Raw genomic sequence first — 15,415 nt, 5'->3', positions numbered from 1 at the left:
ACGTACAGCTTCCCCGCTTCTCATGGGAGTGTCCAGCCCCAAGGCCAGCTTCCTGGAATAAAAGGAAGTACCTTTTTCTTCTCGGCCTCCTGTTGGTCCTTCACCATCTTTTTCAGCTTGTCATTGGCTGCCGCGTTCTTCACCTCTAGTTCCTGGCTCTTTATCCTCAAGTCCCGACGCAGTTCTTCTACCTAAGGAACCAAGGAACACGCAGCGACCACCCTGAGCCGCAGGGGTCTCATGCAGCCCGCGGGGAGGCCTGCGCCCCATTCTACCTGGTCTACTGTCTCCTTTATTTTCCTCAGCCCAACGTTCAAGTGCATCTGCTGCTCCTCCAGCTCGCTGCGCTTCTCGTGGAACAGGTTGGCGTAGTGGTTGATGAAGTCCAGGTAGTGGCGGGGTGTGATGGCCATGGTCCTGCCCCCTCGCTTCGCCAGACGAGCGTTAGCCTTTCAGAAAACAAAGTAAAATCTCTTCATACTCTGCATCGTCTCTGTGTTTTACTTCATTTTTTGCCCAGGCTGGTTTTGAACTTGGATCCTTAGATCTCAGCCTCCTGAGCAGCTAGGATTACAGGCGTGAGTTACCAGTGCTTAGCTGACAGTTGCATCTTAACAGACTGCGGTGTGAACCAACTGCCCTGACAAGCAGTCCTGTCTCCAGGCACCACACGCTCAGCTGGGCTTCGCTTATCCACTTTCAGCACTGAGAAGCCCCTAAACTTCTAAGTTTTGCCTTAAATTTAGCTAACTGAGGATGATAATTATGCTAATCTCAGAGGCAGATTTAATGAGAAAGGGTTCCAAACAATTACGATGTCAACCCTCCTCATGCTCCCTCTCTATTTTTTTTTGAAATAGGGTATGCAACCTAGGCTGGCCTTGAACTTGTGATTCTTCTGCCTCAGCCTTCTGAGTGCTGGGATTATAGGCATGTGCTATTTGTTTTTTTGGGTCTGGTCATGGGACCTGAACTCTGGGCCTGGGCGCTGTCCCTCACCTCTTCAGCTCAAGGCTAGCACTCTACCACTTGAGCCACAGCGCCACTTCCGGCTTTTTTCTTTTTGCTTATGTGGTGCTGAGGAATTGAACCCAGGGCCTCATGCATGCAAGGCACGCGCTCTAACACTGAGCCACCTTCCTAGCCCCTAGGCATGTGCTATTAAAGGTAGACACCAATCCTTTCTTACCTTTTACTACTTACTTGCAATGGAAACCAAAATAAGAATGATATAAGAACAGGCTCTTTGGGGCTGGGAAGGTGGCTCACTGGCAGAGCGCTTGCCTTGCATGCATGAAGCCCTGGGTTTGATTCTTCAGCACCACATAAGCAGAAAAAGCTGGAAGTGGCACTGTGGCTCAAGTGGTAGAGTGCTAGCCTTGAGCTGAACTGAAGAGCTGAGTGACAGCGCCTAGGCCTCTGATTCAGGCCCCATGACCGACAAAAAAGAACAGGCTCTTTGTGATCAATGGTTTTGGTGTGAGGCAGAGCAGTGGAGATGTTTGCAGGCATCACGGGCCACAGGTGCACTCCATCTGTGAGTAGCTTCTGAGAACTTTTCTGGTGGACTGTCTGTTACAGAGATTACAGCAGTGATTGTACATTTCTAGGGGCAGTCTGTGGGTGGCAGCCATCCCCTTGATTGTACAGCCCTTAGAGCAAGGTGGTGGGGGGCAGGGCAGCGAGTGTCACCGCCTCTGGATTCAGAGCCTGGTACAGGGAGGATGACTCACTGGAGAGGTGACAGAACAAGTGGGAAACAAAAATTTCTTCAGTAGTGATGGCTCCCGAAAGGCGCTTTAATTTTTATTTATTATTTGGTTTTGGTTGGTCACGGGGCTTAAACTCTGGGCTTGGGTGCTATCCCTCAGCTCTTCAGCTCAAGGCAAGCGCTCTATCACTGGCGCTACAGCACCACTACTGATTTTCTAATAGTTTATTGGAGATAAGAGTCTCACGGACTTTCCTGCCCAGGCTGGCTTTGCACTGCGATCCTCAGATCTCAGCCTCCTGAGTAGCTAGGATTACAGGCATGAGCCACCAGCACCCAGCCTAAAGGCTTTTTAGAAAACCACTTTTGTTTTACTTATTTTTTACCACTGATCTCAAAACCGCACACACCTGGTGAAGGGTCTGATGGACGAACACACAGCTGTTGACAATGGCCTCGCGGTGCGAGGGGGGTTGGGGCAGTTTGTCGTACACCACTGGCATGTAATCTGGCACCATGTAGTTAGGCTTCTCCAGGTCCATTTTGCTGGTGAATTCTTTGCCAACTTGATACAGTGCTTCCGTGGACCAGTCACCAAACCAATTTAACACGCACCTGAAAAGGAAGCCCCTCTGTCAAAACAGCTCCCAAGAATGGTCTGTCCCGGGCAGGAAACAGACTGCTCTGACTGACCGACCGAGAGCCCGAGGAGGTGGGTACCTGTTGAAAAGGGCGGGCGAGGTGGCTGCCCGGTCCTTGAGCCCCTCTGAGGACGGGTTCATGGTGAACACCACGTGCAGGTTGCGGATCACCTGGCTGGTGAACCACTTGTAGAGCTCTTCGTGGGAGTCGAGCATCAGGCCCTCCTTCTGGGCGCCCTCTTTGCACTGCGTCATCAGGGTAGCATACTCGTCTCCTTCAAAGAGCCCAGGAACCTGAGGGTAACACAGCGCTGTGACTTACTGGCCCCTGCAACGCGACACCATTAACACACCACAGTAAGACAGGCTGCGTAATCACCTCGCCATTGGCCAAAAGGGTGTTCATTCGCTCCAGGAACCCAGAATCTAACACGTTGGATTCATCCATTATGAATGCTATCTTCTCATTTTTACAGCCAGAACGTCTCAGGACTGTCCGAAGATCTTCATCAAAGTCTTCCCCTGTGTACTTTCTGTGGACCTACAACAGAAGCAGTTGACTAACAAGTTAGGTCCCTTTTTATGCCACAGTTATGTTACGTGTTAGAACAAGAATCCATTATTGGGACTAAGCGCTACTGAAAGACCTACCTTTATCTGGTACACACTCAAACCATTCATCCAGGCGACGAACCGAGACAGGGTGGTCTTTCCTGCACCACTAACACCAATCAGAAGCAAGTGGCCTTGTGGCTGACGGAATATTCTGAAACATCATCCGAGCCAATGAGTTTCAATGTTTGTATGCCTCTCTCCCCGTTTGATACTCATGTCCTAAACTTTTAGAGTTGTGACCACTGCATTCTCAAAGTGTGGTAACCTGATTGTTGTTGGTTGTAGGGCTTCAACTCAGGGCCTGAGTACTATCCCCTGAGCTCTTTTGCTCAAGCTAGTGTTCTACCACTTTAAGCTACAGTTCCACTTCTGGTTTTTCTTTTTATGCTGGTCAAGGGGCTTGAACTCTGGGCCTGGTCACTGCTCCTAGGCTCTTTTTGCTCAAGGCTAGCTAGCACTCTCCCACTTGAGCCATAGTGCCACTTCTGGCTTTTTCTCTGATTAACTGGAGATAGAAGTCTCACACACTTTCCTGTCCCGGTTGGCTTTGAACTGTGATCGTCATATCTCAGCCTCCTGAGCCACCAGCAGCCGGCTGTAAGCTGAATTTTTACACAAACATTTGCCGGGCCCAGCGAGGATCCGAAGATCAACAAGACATGGCTGTGTTCTCCAGACTCATAGCTGACACGAGAGACAAAGCCAGTTGTAGGAGGCGGCAGAAAGGCTGTAATCCGTGGCAGGCCTGCAGCGCTAATAAAATAGAGTGAAGTTCTTGGGGGCAAACACTAGGGACAATTAAGCTGGACTTGGAGGGTGTGGGGGAGGGGCACCATGAAGCCTGGTCTATCACCCTGCACCCACTTACTCAAAACAGCGAAGCCCAAGGGTATATTGTAACAACAAAAAGCCTACCTGTCAATCCTGAGCACATGGTCTAGCACTTCATTGAACAGCACTAGAGGAACATCAAGCTCTTCTTCATAGAAGACTTTCAGCCGAGCTTTGACATAATCTCTTAATTCTTCTTGGTCGACTGGGATGTAATCCTACAGAAAAGAGATAACATAAAAAAGTACAACAAATATGCCAGGTGCCAGTGGCTCATGACTGTAATCCTAGCAACTCAGGAGGTTGAGATCTAGAGATTGCGGTTCAAATCCAGCCCGGGCAGGAAAGTCCAAGAGACTCTTTATTTCCAATAAACCACTCAGAAAACCAGAAGTGGTGCTGTGGCTCAAGTGGTAGAGCACTAGCCTTGAGCTGAAGACCTGAGGGATAGCGCCCAGGCCCAGAGTTCAAGCCCATGACAGATTAAAAAAAAAAAAAAAAGGAACATGGGAGGTGGATGGGAAGGGAAAACAAAGGAGGAGGCTACAATGCTTGATGAGAAATGTACTCATTGTCTTGCCCATGTAATTGTAACCCCTCTGTATGGTATTTTCACAAAGAAAGAAAGAAAGAAAGAAAGAAAGAGAAAGAACATTTCTGCACAGCTACAGACATAGTTGCTAAACTAGAAAGACAGCCAACACACTGGGAAAAGATCTTTCATCAATATATCAGACAAATGACTAATACCAAATGTATACAAGGAGCTCAAGAAACTAATCTCTCCCTAACTAATAAACCATCACTCAATGGGCATGGGAGCTAAGGAGAGACTTCTCAGAAGAAGAGTTGAGAATGGCAAATCAACACATGAGGAAATGCTCACCATCCCTGACCATAAGGGCAATGTAAATCAAAACAACTCTGAGATTCCACCTCATCCCTCTAACATTGGCCAACATTGTGAATTTGAACAACAAATGCTGACAGGGATGTGAGGAAAAAGGAACCCTATTACACTATTGGTGGGAATGGAAACTAATACAACCACTCTGGACAGCAGTCTGGTCTGGAGGTTTCTCAAAAACCTAAACCTAGACCTTCCCTACGACCCAGCCACACCACTCCCAGGCATCTACCCTGAGCATCATGAGCCAGGATATGATAAAGACACCTGCACATCCATGTTCACTGCTGCACTGCTCACAATAGCCAAACTATGGAAACCGCTCAGATGACCCACAGGAGATGAGGGGGCCCCAAAAATGTGGCACCTATACAAAATGGAACTTACACAGCCATTAGAACGAGTAAAATAACGTCACCCACAGGGAAACGGGTGGAACTAGAACAAATCATGTTAAGTGAGGTAAGCCAAGCTCAGAGAAACTAACGGCGGTGCATGTTCTTTCTGATATGTGGAAGTTAGATTATGCACCGGGATATGATAAATTATACAGAATTCTAGATAGTCACACACAGACCAAGAAAGGATACTCAGGAGAGAAATACAAAGGGGCAATGCCCAAGTGCTTTTTTGCATTTATATAAAATAATATATATAGTGAAACAAACTCCGAGATAGGGAAACAAGAGACCTCTTTTTCTTTTTTCTCTCTCAGTTTTTGAGGATTCTATCTTCTTCACCTTATGTATCTGTTTGGGAGAGTAAAGGGGAGGTACAGAACTCAAGGGAAAAAGATGGAAAAATGCAGCAGTGGAGCTCACTGGATACTGATGAAACTTACGTAGAGATGAGAGGGAGACTGAGAAATGAGGGAACAGAAGACTGTAGAAAAGGAAATGTACGCAATACCTGACTCATGTAATTGTAATCTTTATGTATATCACCACTATAATAATAAACGAGTAACAACAGCAAAAAGCAAACCAACTCATAGCTACGCTAGAAATGTCTACCATAAGACACTGCTCTGTCTTTTTTTGTGCCTGGGACTAAATCTAGGACACTGCACTTCCTAGGCAGGTGCTTTGCCACTGAGCTACCTCCCAGCCCCATGAGACACTTCTCACACATATCTACAACTGGCTCATGTCAGTGTGAAGCTGTGATGCAGCCACCAGCCACCTCTCAGGGTTTTCTACGAATGCTATTAGCACACTGCGCTTCACATTTTTATCAGAAAATCAGTTTAGTCACAGGGAAAAAGAACCAGTGGGCAATGCGGCATTACCTTGGATAGCCAGTTGCTGTACAGGATGGGCCGGCTCATGGCTTTCTCTTTGTCTATGTTGGGGAAGTGCTTCAGAGCCACCATGTCAATGTTCTCGTCAGTCCAGCGCCGCTCCTCGTCCTCCACGAGCCTGTTGGAGGGCAGCAGAGCATTAGAGCTGTCCCAGTCCACGAGGAAATGGCATGCATGCACCATGGAGGCCTGAGCAGTCACTGTAACCACAGGAGGAGCCCGTGGTTCTGCATCCTGAACTCAGGATGACTGAAACAGGCTGAGATTTTGAAACTCAGGGTCAACTATGGCACCATGACATTTGAAAGTTCTTTTTAAAATGTTTAATTGCAGCCCGGCGCTGGTGGCTCAAGTCTGCAATCCTAGCTACTCAGGAGACTGAGATCTAAGGATCACAGCTCAAAGCTAGCTGGGGCAGGAAAGTCTGTGAGACTCATTTTTTTTTTTGTTGGTGTGAGCCACTGGCGCCTGGCTGTGAGACTTTTTTTTTTTTTTTTTCAGTCGTGGGGCTTGAACTCTGGGCCTGGGCGCTGTCCCTCAGCTCTTCAGCTCAAGGCGAGCGCTCTACCACTTGAGCTACAGCACCAGTTCTGGTTTTCTGGTGGTTTTTTGGAGATAGGAGTCTCACGGTCTCTCCTACCTGGCTGGCTTTGAACCGCGATTCTCAGATCTCAGCCTCCTGAGTAGCTAGGATTACAGGCGTGAGCCACCAGCGCCCAGCTGTTTGAGACTCTTATATCCAATAAACCACTAGAAAACCGGAAGTGGTGCTGTGGCTCAAGTGGTAGAGCGCTTGCCTTGAGCTTAAGAGCTGAGGGACAGCGCCCAAGCCCAGAGTTCAAGCCCCACGACTGACCCCCCCCCTCCACAAAAAAAAAAAAAAAAAAAAAGATGTTTAAGTTGGGCGCCAGTGGCTCATGCCTGTAATCCTAACCACTCAGGAGGCTATCTGAGGATCTTGGTTCAAAGCCAGCCTGGGCAGGAAAAGTACATGAGACTCTTATCTCCAATAAACCACCAGAAAACTGGGCTGTGGCTCAAGTGGTAGAGCACTAGTCTTGAGCTGAAGAGCTGAGGGACAGCGCCCAGGCCCAAGGTGTTTAATTGCACTGACATAAGAAGTGAACATATAAATCCAGTTTCTTTTTTTTTTCTTTTTTTTTGTTGGTCTTGGGGCCTGAACTCTGGGCCTAGGTGTTGTCCCTCAGCTCTTCAGCTCAAGGCTAGTGCTCTACCACGTGAGCCACAGCGTCACTTCTGGCTTATGTAGTGCTGAGAAATCAAACCCAGGGCCTCATACATGGAAGGCAAGCACTCTACCACTGAGCTACCTTCCCAGCCTCTAAATCTGGTTACTTTGTGAAAAGGGTCTGTGTTGCCCAGACTGGTCCTACAGGACTCCCCAGATTTCCCCTTCTTCTCAGTCTTTTCCATCTGCCAGTACAAACCACCAAATGTGGCTCAAATCTATTTTCTGAGCTTACGAGAAAGCAATATTCCAATTATTATGGCAGCAGCATTAAGGGGACACACACGGGGCCATGGCGGTGGCGCTGGGTGTGGGAGGGAAGGGCGAGCAGGGCATGCGGGGTGACCTGAGGGCTGGAACCTGGAGAAGCTGAGTGTGGCGTCTGCCGTGCTGGCTGCCAGAAGGGGTGAGCAGACATGCAGAGCAGGCTGGCCTGGAACTTGGCATCCTCCTGCCACACCCCTCTGATTGTCATTTTGTGCTGGCATGAGAACTCCAGACCTTTTTCACTCACAGCCACATTTTTTGCTGGTTAACTAAAGATAAGAGACTTATGAGGGGCTGGGAAGGTGGCTCGGTGGTAGAGCGCTTGCCTTGCATGCATGAGGCCCTGGGTTTGATTCCTCAGCACCACATAACCAGAAAAGACCGGAAGTGGCGCTATGGCTCAAGTGGTAGAGCGCTAGCCTTGAGCTGAAGAGCTGAGGGACAGCGCCCAGGCCCAGAGTTCAGGCCCCATAACTGGCAAACAAAACAAAACAAGTCATTTCCACGACTCCTAGAAAGGTAAAGAGAAGTTTTTTGCGTGGCAAGTTCTGTGGAGACTGGTCTGCTGAAGCCTCCCATAAATGAACCTGCCTATCAGTTTCTGACCTCGAGCAAGAACCCACAATAGCCAATAGGGAAACAAGGAAAGGGCAGATGGGTGGTGAGGAAGACTGAAGTGCAGCAGGCATGGTGGGAATGCAAGCCACACCGTGGAATTGTGGGAAGGCCCAGACCTCGCTGGAACACAGGCTTTGACGAGCCACGCCCACAGCCCCTTACTACCCAGGCTGGAGACGCGCCTGCCAGCGTTGGCAGCAGACTGCTGCAGGCAGTGTGTGGCGGTGACTTCCATCCCCTGCAAGCCCCACCTACTTGTGCACGCGCAGGCCCGCCTCACACAGACTCAGGCAGATGAAGCAGAGGACGGAACCAGAGGGATCCTGGGCTTGCCTTACCTGTCCTGGAAGAGACGGAGGGCTTCATGTGCCCAAATCCGAATGAGACCTTCAACAGGCAAAGTCTCCAGGGGTCTTAGGGCCTCAAAGATACCCCTGACCCACCGCGTCATCTCCCGGGGTGAGTAGATGTAGTGGGGCTGGGTGTCTTGAGTGAATCTCTCCTGCAGGAAGGAGGAAAACAGGTGAAGGTATGGAGAAATGACTGAATGCAAAATGCCACAAAACGACTATGTCTACTAAAGACAGAGTCTAGGCTGGAGGTGTGGTTCAGTGGTAGAGCACCCGCCAGCAAGATCAAGGTTCTAAGTTTAAATCCTAGTACTGCCTCTCCCAACAGCAACAAGAATCTAGACTTCGAATATTTAAGGATGAAACAGTAAATATTCCTAAAGATTTAAACAACTAGACTGGGTATTCAGTGATAGAGCATATAAAACATCCCACTTAAAAAAACCAAAATAACAACAACCCCCCAAAGCAAAAACTAAAACACAGTAAACCAGCTGGGAGCCTCCTAGATTCTAGGAGGCTGAGATCTCAGGACAGCAGTTCAGAATCAGCCCGGGAAGGCAAATCTGAGAGACTCTCATCTCCAAATAACCAGCAAAGCCTGAAGTGAGGCATGGCTCAAGTGGTAGAGTGTCTGTCAGCTGTGACTGAAGAAGCTAGGTGCTGGTGGCTCACACCTGCAATCCCAGCTACTCAGGAGGCTGAGATCTGAGGATTGTGGTTCAAAGCCAGCTGGGGCAGGAAAGTCTGTGAGATTTACCTCCAATTAAACACCAAAAAAACAAGAGCTGTGGCTCAAGTGGTAGAGAACTAGCCTTGAACAAAAAAGCTCAGGGACAGGGGCTGGGAAGGTGGCTCAGTGGTAGAGTGCTTGCCTTGCATACATGAGGCCCTGGGTTCAATTCCTCAGCACCACATAAGCAAAATGAAAAAAGCTGGAAGTGGTGCTGTGGCTCAAGTGGTAGAGTGCTAGCCTTGAGCTGAAGAGCTGAGGGCCCAGAGTTCAGGCCCCACGACTGGACCAAAAACAACAACAACAAAAACAAAAAAAAAAAAACCCAAAACAAAAAACACCAGTAGCCAGAGGGCCTGCGGAATGATGCTGAGGACAGAGCTGGCAGAAAAGCCCTGTATGAGTTCAGAACGCACTCGATCTTTCCAGGTTCTGCAGCTCCTGAACTAACCTGAGACATGGTGTAGAACTCCACCATGGCTGCTGTGAGCGGCTCTGCGTAGGTGCGCAGGGAGGGGATGAGCCTCAGCATGGCGCGGTTGAAGGTGCCGTAGATCTGGGTGAGGGAGGCAGGTCCCGGGTAGTCCACATACACCACAGGCACGTGCCGCAGGAACCTGTCAAGGACGGGCGGTTTGCATCTTTCCACTGTCTCAGCACCCTCTGACAGGGGCGTGCAAAATGGGCCGTGATGGAGGGTGCTTCTACTTCCTTGCCCTCCACATTATGCTCTGGCTGCCAACTCAAACACTAGGTTCAGAAAGCTTCAAGATCCAAGGAAAGATGGGAAATGGATTTGGCCCATTTTAACCTCAACCCGACCCTGCAATGGAAGTGGGCAGTTCACCTCCTCATAAGGTCAATGCTTTTCATTCTCCTTGCTACTCACAGTCAATCCTTTTATTCTCCCCCACCCTCCTCCCTTCCCTGTTCTTTTTGTTTGTTTGTTTGTTTGGTCAAGGGGCTTGAACTTTTATCAGGGCCTGACGCTGTCCTTGAGCTCTTTCACTCAAGGCTAGCCTGTACCACTTTGAGCCACAGTACACTTCCAGTTGGAGATAAGAGTCTCATAGACTTTCCTTACCTCGGCTGGCTTTGAACTGTGATCCTCAGATCTCAGTCTGAGTAGCTAGGATTACAGGCGTGAGCCTCATTTCCCCCCCCTTTTTTCTTGTAGTGTGGTCTGCCACAGAGCACTGGGCACCTGCCACTCAGCCCCAGGACTGGCAAAGAAAGCACTAAGCCCTAATGCTTATTTATTTACTTTTGGAGACAAAGTGTCTCTTTGTAACAGGACGTCCTTGAAACCCTTCTTGTGGCAGTCTCCCAAATGCCAGCATTTCACATGTGCTGCTCCATCACATTCAGCTCCTAATGCTTTTTAAAGAACATGTTTCTAGCCAGGTGCTGGTGGCTCACACCTGTAATCGTAGTTACTCCAGAGACTGAGATCTGAGGATCGTGGTTCAAAGCCAGCCAGGTAGAAAAGTCATCAACTATCCAGAAAAAGCTGTAACTGGTTTTGGCTCAAATAGCAGAGCACTATCCTTGAACAAAAGAGGCTCAGAGACAGCACCTAGGCCCTGAGTTTAAGCCCCAGGACAAGCACACACATGCACACACACACACAAAACAACAAAGTAACACATTTCCACGGAACCTGCACAGTGGGCATGCCACAAGAGCAGCCCTGTGACAGGCAGTTTTTTGTCACTCTCATCATTCACACCAGCTGCTGGCTATGCTGTGCTACAGCCCTCCTGGAAGGGGGGTACCTGTGGGACAGGGGCTTTCTCCCAGGGTCGGTGGGGGGATTACAGGCCCCCACAAACTGGATCCGCTCTAGCTTCACCCATGTTTGATCTGAGGTGCGGTAAAAGCCTCCGTGCTCCACCATCTGAAGGAAAGGAAGTGGGACGATCAGGAAAGAAGCGGGCCGGTGGCCATGGTAGGGAGCCAGGCTGTGGTGGGGCGGACCTGTCTGATGAAGGAGATGACCCTCTGCGTGCCGTATTTGTCCATGTCCGGCAGGTTGATTTCATCACAGAACAGCACCAGCCACTTTCCAAGCTGAACGGGAGCCAGGACAACGCCGTTGGGTGTGCGCCTGTACTCGCAGTAGTGGTCGAACGTCTTCAGGAGGAGCTCTGGGGTAGTGGCACTGGAGAAGTTAAGGCCGACGACCTTGGAAGGGACACAATCAAGTTAGAAGAGCACACCTGCCCTGAAGCCCTAGAGTCCAGCTGCTCCCTCCTCAGCCTCCCTACCTCCATGTCAGGCAAGGCCCGAAGGGCGCTGAAGAGGGTCATGGTCTTGCCAGAGCCTGGAGGGCCACACAGCACCAGCGGCTTGTGCTCAGCCAGCCAAGTGTACAAGAGAGCTTCGTGGCGGACCGTGTCCAGAGTTGGCACGACGACGTCCGGGGCTGCCACCTTGTGTGTCTCCACTTCAATCTGAGGCACCTTGGCCTGCCACGGGGACCATTCTCCACTGATGGACACCTGCACACGGAGACAGGGAAGCGGTGCTGTGGGGCCCAGCGGCGCACGGGATGAAGGGAGCCACGCGGTGCGAGGCGGGGCGGCGCACTCACTTCATAGTCGATGATGGGGATGTTGGGGGCAGTGGGCAGCGGCACCGTGGTGATGCGTCTGATGTATTCACCCAGCTCTGCTCTCATTTTCAGCCGGCTGTCTCCAGACAGGGACCAGAGGATGGCGTAAACCAGGTATCGCTGTCGAAATAATTATAATTCCATTTTTACAAAATTTCGACAAGACAAAAGAAAGCTACGGACAGCGGAGTTCGCCTTGAAACCTTCTGGGCCTCAGGATGCCCTCTGAGCTTTCCTCGGCCCTCAGGAAAGCCTAGTTCTCCTGCAGGAGTGCAACATGGCAGAAGATTCTGGACTTCCCCAGACCCCAGCTCCTGACCTGAATGTAGCGCTCCAGCTGCTCGATGTGCATAGGGAAGTCAGGGTGGTTGGCATTGTACTGCGCCACGTTGCGGCAGGCTTGGTGCAGCATGGAGAAGAGCGAGCCCAGGCAGCGCAGCCGCGTCAGGTCCATGATGTGCTCCAGCTTGAAGGCATGCTCCAGGGCCTTGGTGACCAGGCCGTTGGACGTGAAGTATGGCTGCATAATGGTTGCCGCGTCCCTTTGGATCTAGGGGAAAGAGGAAGTGAAGGATGCATAGCTATCACTTCAAAGAGCTGGGGAGCTGGACGTAGAGCCAGACTGAGCTCCACAGTAGGCTCTCAAGAAACAAAGCAAAGCTGGGGCACTGCACTAGCTTAGCCTCTGCCTGGGAATCATGTCAGGTGGCTTTTTTTGGGGGGGCGGGGAGGAGAGGGGGCCAGTCATGGGCCTAAACTCAGCCTGGGCTCTGTCCCTCAGCTCTTCAACTCAAGGCTAGCACTCTACCACTTGAGCCACAGCGTCATTTCCGGCTTTTTTTTTTCTTGCTTATGTGGTGCTGAGGAATCGAACCCAGGGCCTCATGCATGCAAGGCAAGCGCTCTACCACTGAGCCACCTTCCCCGCCCGTCAAGTGGCTCTTCAATGACTAATCCCACTCCTTCACCCTGGAAACCCTGCACAGGAGAACGGAGGCTCACTTCCTAAAGGAGAGCAGGGAATGTTTCTCTTTCTTACTTCTCCCTCGTTTTAACCCTGTCATACTAAAAGAAATCCTTGCTAAAGCTTTCGTCAATTTGCAGAGAAAATAAAGGGATTAAGTGTCCCCTGGGCGCAGACTCGTGGCCCCACTTGGTGGCACCTGCAGCATTGGGGAGGCAGCCTCTTCTCCCTCGTCCTCCTTGCCCTTGCGCCGCCGCTGGGCCTCATCCTCCCCTTCGTCCAGGGGGATGCTGCGCAGCCTGGCCAGGAAGTTGTTGAAGATCATGTCTGTGCTGAGCACGTCCTCGCTGAACCACACCATGCCACAGCGAGACACCGTGGCCAGTGTTGCATACTTCAGGTCCTGTACTTCAAACATTATTCGCACCTGGAAGAGATTTAGTAGAAACCTTGATGCTTATTTTGTGTATTATATATACATATATTCTTCAAGTATTATTTAAACTTAATTTTTCTAGGGGAAGGGAGAAAAGAAGAATGGAGGGTAAACAATTTTGAAGTGCAATGAAGTATGTATGATGATGGCATGAAGAATCTCAATCCATGTTGCTGACCAGCAGGTGTCTGGGGCAGGGAAAGAGATCACAATAGAGAAGGTTACGCTTGAAATACCATGGTATAACTCCTTTGTATAACTAATACAGACTTCAAAAAAAATCCAAGCTGGATACCAGTGGCTCTTGCCTGTAATCCTACTCAGAAGGCTGAGATCTGAGGATTGAGGTTCAAAGCCAGGCCAGGCAGTAAAGTCACTGTTTTAGTTCCAAGAAACTACTCAAAAAAGCCGGAAGTAGCCCTGTGGCTCAAGTGGTAGAGCTCTAGCCTTGAGCACAATGAGGCTCAGGGATGGTGCCCAGGTCTGGAGTTCAGGCTCTGGACCGAAAAAACAAACAAAACCCAAATTGAGACTGACAGGAATGTGAGTGAGCTCTGTTGTTGGGAGTGGGTGGGTGCAGCAGAAGTGTGGATAAACAAAATTTTAAACATTAAATCAAACTGTAACATGTTTGTACATCACCTTTATAATAACTATAAAAATTGGAAAAAAAAAATAGAAGAATTTTCTGGGCTGAGAATGTGACTTAGTGATGGAATGCTTGCCTAGCATGCATGAAGCCCTGGGTTCCATTCCTCGGTAGCACATACACAGAAAAGGCCGGAAGTGGCGCTGTGGCTCAAGTGGTAGAGCACTAGCCTTGAGCTGAAGAGCTGAGGGACAGCGCCCAGGCCCAGAGTTCAAGCCCCACGACCGACCAAAAAAAATAAAAATAAAAATAATAACTAAACCTATCAACAATTCATACTGCTCTGGCATCCACACTGTCTCCACAGATCTGGGCAGGAAAGTGCGTGGAGGGCAGCAAGGCCAGACAGCACACTGTTGAGCTCTCTGTGCCAGGAGCTGGGGGTAGGATGGAAGCACAGCTCCCAGTGCGGTGTGCAGCTTTACCCCAAAGCACTGCAACCATGCTGTGGCTAGACTCAAGGTGCAGGCCTCTGCTCTCTGGTTATAGGTAGGACACTGCTGCTATTTGGTGGGGTTGAGATTCTAATCATTCGGTCAGATTCCACAGCCTTTAGTCTTCATGCGACATTATCTCACTGGGAGATCAATCTGACAGTAGTTAGAATCTACTGGATAATCAACCACCAGAGGAACCAACAAATAAGACAGATCAAGAGGCCATCAGTAAAGGCACACTTGCAAACTGGATTGATTCCACGGCTCTGCTCTAAGCAGTGGTAACCACCACTCCTGATCCTTCCTGTAAAGGCTTATGTTCACCAGCTACTTAGACTACAGGGTTGGCCTCAACTCCTATCCCTCCTGCTCTCACCTAGCTCATCAGCAAATGCTATCACCACCTTATACACTGCAGTGCAGGGAGCCCTTCTCAGCCCCTCAGTGAGAGGGACAAGCAGCAAGACACTCAATGGATGCCCCAACTGCACGCACCGCCTTTCTTAGGCATGCTCCTGTGGTAAAGTATGACTTACTCATTAAACACGTAAGAGATGAACAACCATAACCTGACAGAACAATTACGGTAACAGACTAGTTATTAAAATGTATAAATCATGAGATTCTGGAATTTTCCAGAGTCTTTTCTGACTACAGTTCACCTTGGTGACTGAAACCTTGGAGAACAGAGTTGAATGAGGGGACCGCTGCCTAAGGAAGAGGCTCCCCAGCGCCCTCTCAGGGACGCAGGGCGCTGCGCACCACAGCTACAGGAAGGTATTTACATTGGGTGGAAGGCTGAGCCGCTCTCCGTTGGGCAGAGTCAGGAGTTTGTTGTCGTCGAGCACGGAGTTCAGGTTCTCAACCCACTCCGGGTCCACATCACCATCAAACACGATCCACTGGCGTTTCTGTAGCTCACCTCTCACATTGTCTATGATCCTGGTTGGGAAGGATTTTAACACAGCTGTTGGTTAAGTCAAGATGTGAAAACCGAAACGCTCATCTGCTCCAGGCTTCCCAAGTGAGCTTTGTCTAGACGGGAGCACAGTGAACCCGAGGCTACCCCGAGTGCGCGGGCCCGTACTCCCCA

The 15,415-nt window shown here is 49.9% G+C and overlaps 1 protein-coding gene across 2 annotated transcripts in view; it reads right to left on the bottom strand.

Annotated features, from left to right (window-relative positions):
• The window catches only part of Dync1h1 (dynein cytoplasmic 1 heavy chain 1), a 102,477-nt gene that overhangs the window by 40,045 nt on the left and 47,017 nt on the right, over window positions 1–15,415 (bottom strand). For both annotated transcript variants that reach the window (XM_042696924.1, XM_042696925.1), the window contains exons 34-50: window positions 15,108–15,264; window positions 13,000–13,227; window positions 12,156–12,386; window positions 11,816–11,956; window positions 11,490–11,723; window positions 11,200–11,406; window positions 10,998–11,119; window positions 9,674–9,839; window positions 8,478–8,641; window positions 5,994–6,123; window positions 3,883–4,016; window positions 3,004–3,118; window positions 2,732–2,893; window positions 2,432–2,646; window positions 2,122–2,326; window positions 276–449; window positions 72–191 (exon numbers count right to left, since the gene is read on the bottom strand). In XM_042696924.1, the coding sequence (XP_042552858.1) occupies window positions 72–191; window positions 276–449; window positions 2,122–2,326; window positions 2,432–2,646; window positions 2,732–2,893; window positions 3,004–3,118; window positions 3,883–4,016; window positions 5,994–6,123; window positions 8,478–8,641; window positions 9,674–9,839; window positions 10,998–11,119; window positions 11,200–11,406; window positions 11,490–11,723; window positions 11,816–11,956; window positions 12,156–12,386; window positions 13,000–13,227; window positions 15,108–15,264 (2,905 nt within the window). The remainder of the gene's footprint in view (window positions 1–71; window positions 192–275; window positions 450–2,121; window positions 2,327–2,431; window positions 2,647–2,731; window positions 2,894–3,003; window positions 3,119–3,882; window positions 4,017–5,993; window positions 6,124–8,477; window positions 8,642–9,673; window positions 9,840–10,997; window positions 11,120–11,199; window positions 11,407–11,489; window positions 11,724–11,815; window positions 11,957–12,155; window positions 12,387–12,999; window positions 13,228–15,107; window positions 15,265–15,415) is intronic.

Source organism: Dipodomys spectabilis, unplaced genomic scaffold (assembly GCF_019054845.1).
Source record: "Dipodomys spectabilis isolate Male_0828 unplaced genomic scaffold, ASM1905484v1 ptg000212l, whole genome shotgun sequence".
NCBI lineage: Eukaryota > Metazoa > Chordata > Mammalia > Rodentia > Heteromyidae > Dipodomys > Dipodomys spectabilis.
This window is presented reverse-complemented; position numbering and strand designations above follow the sequence as displayed.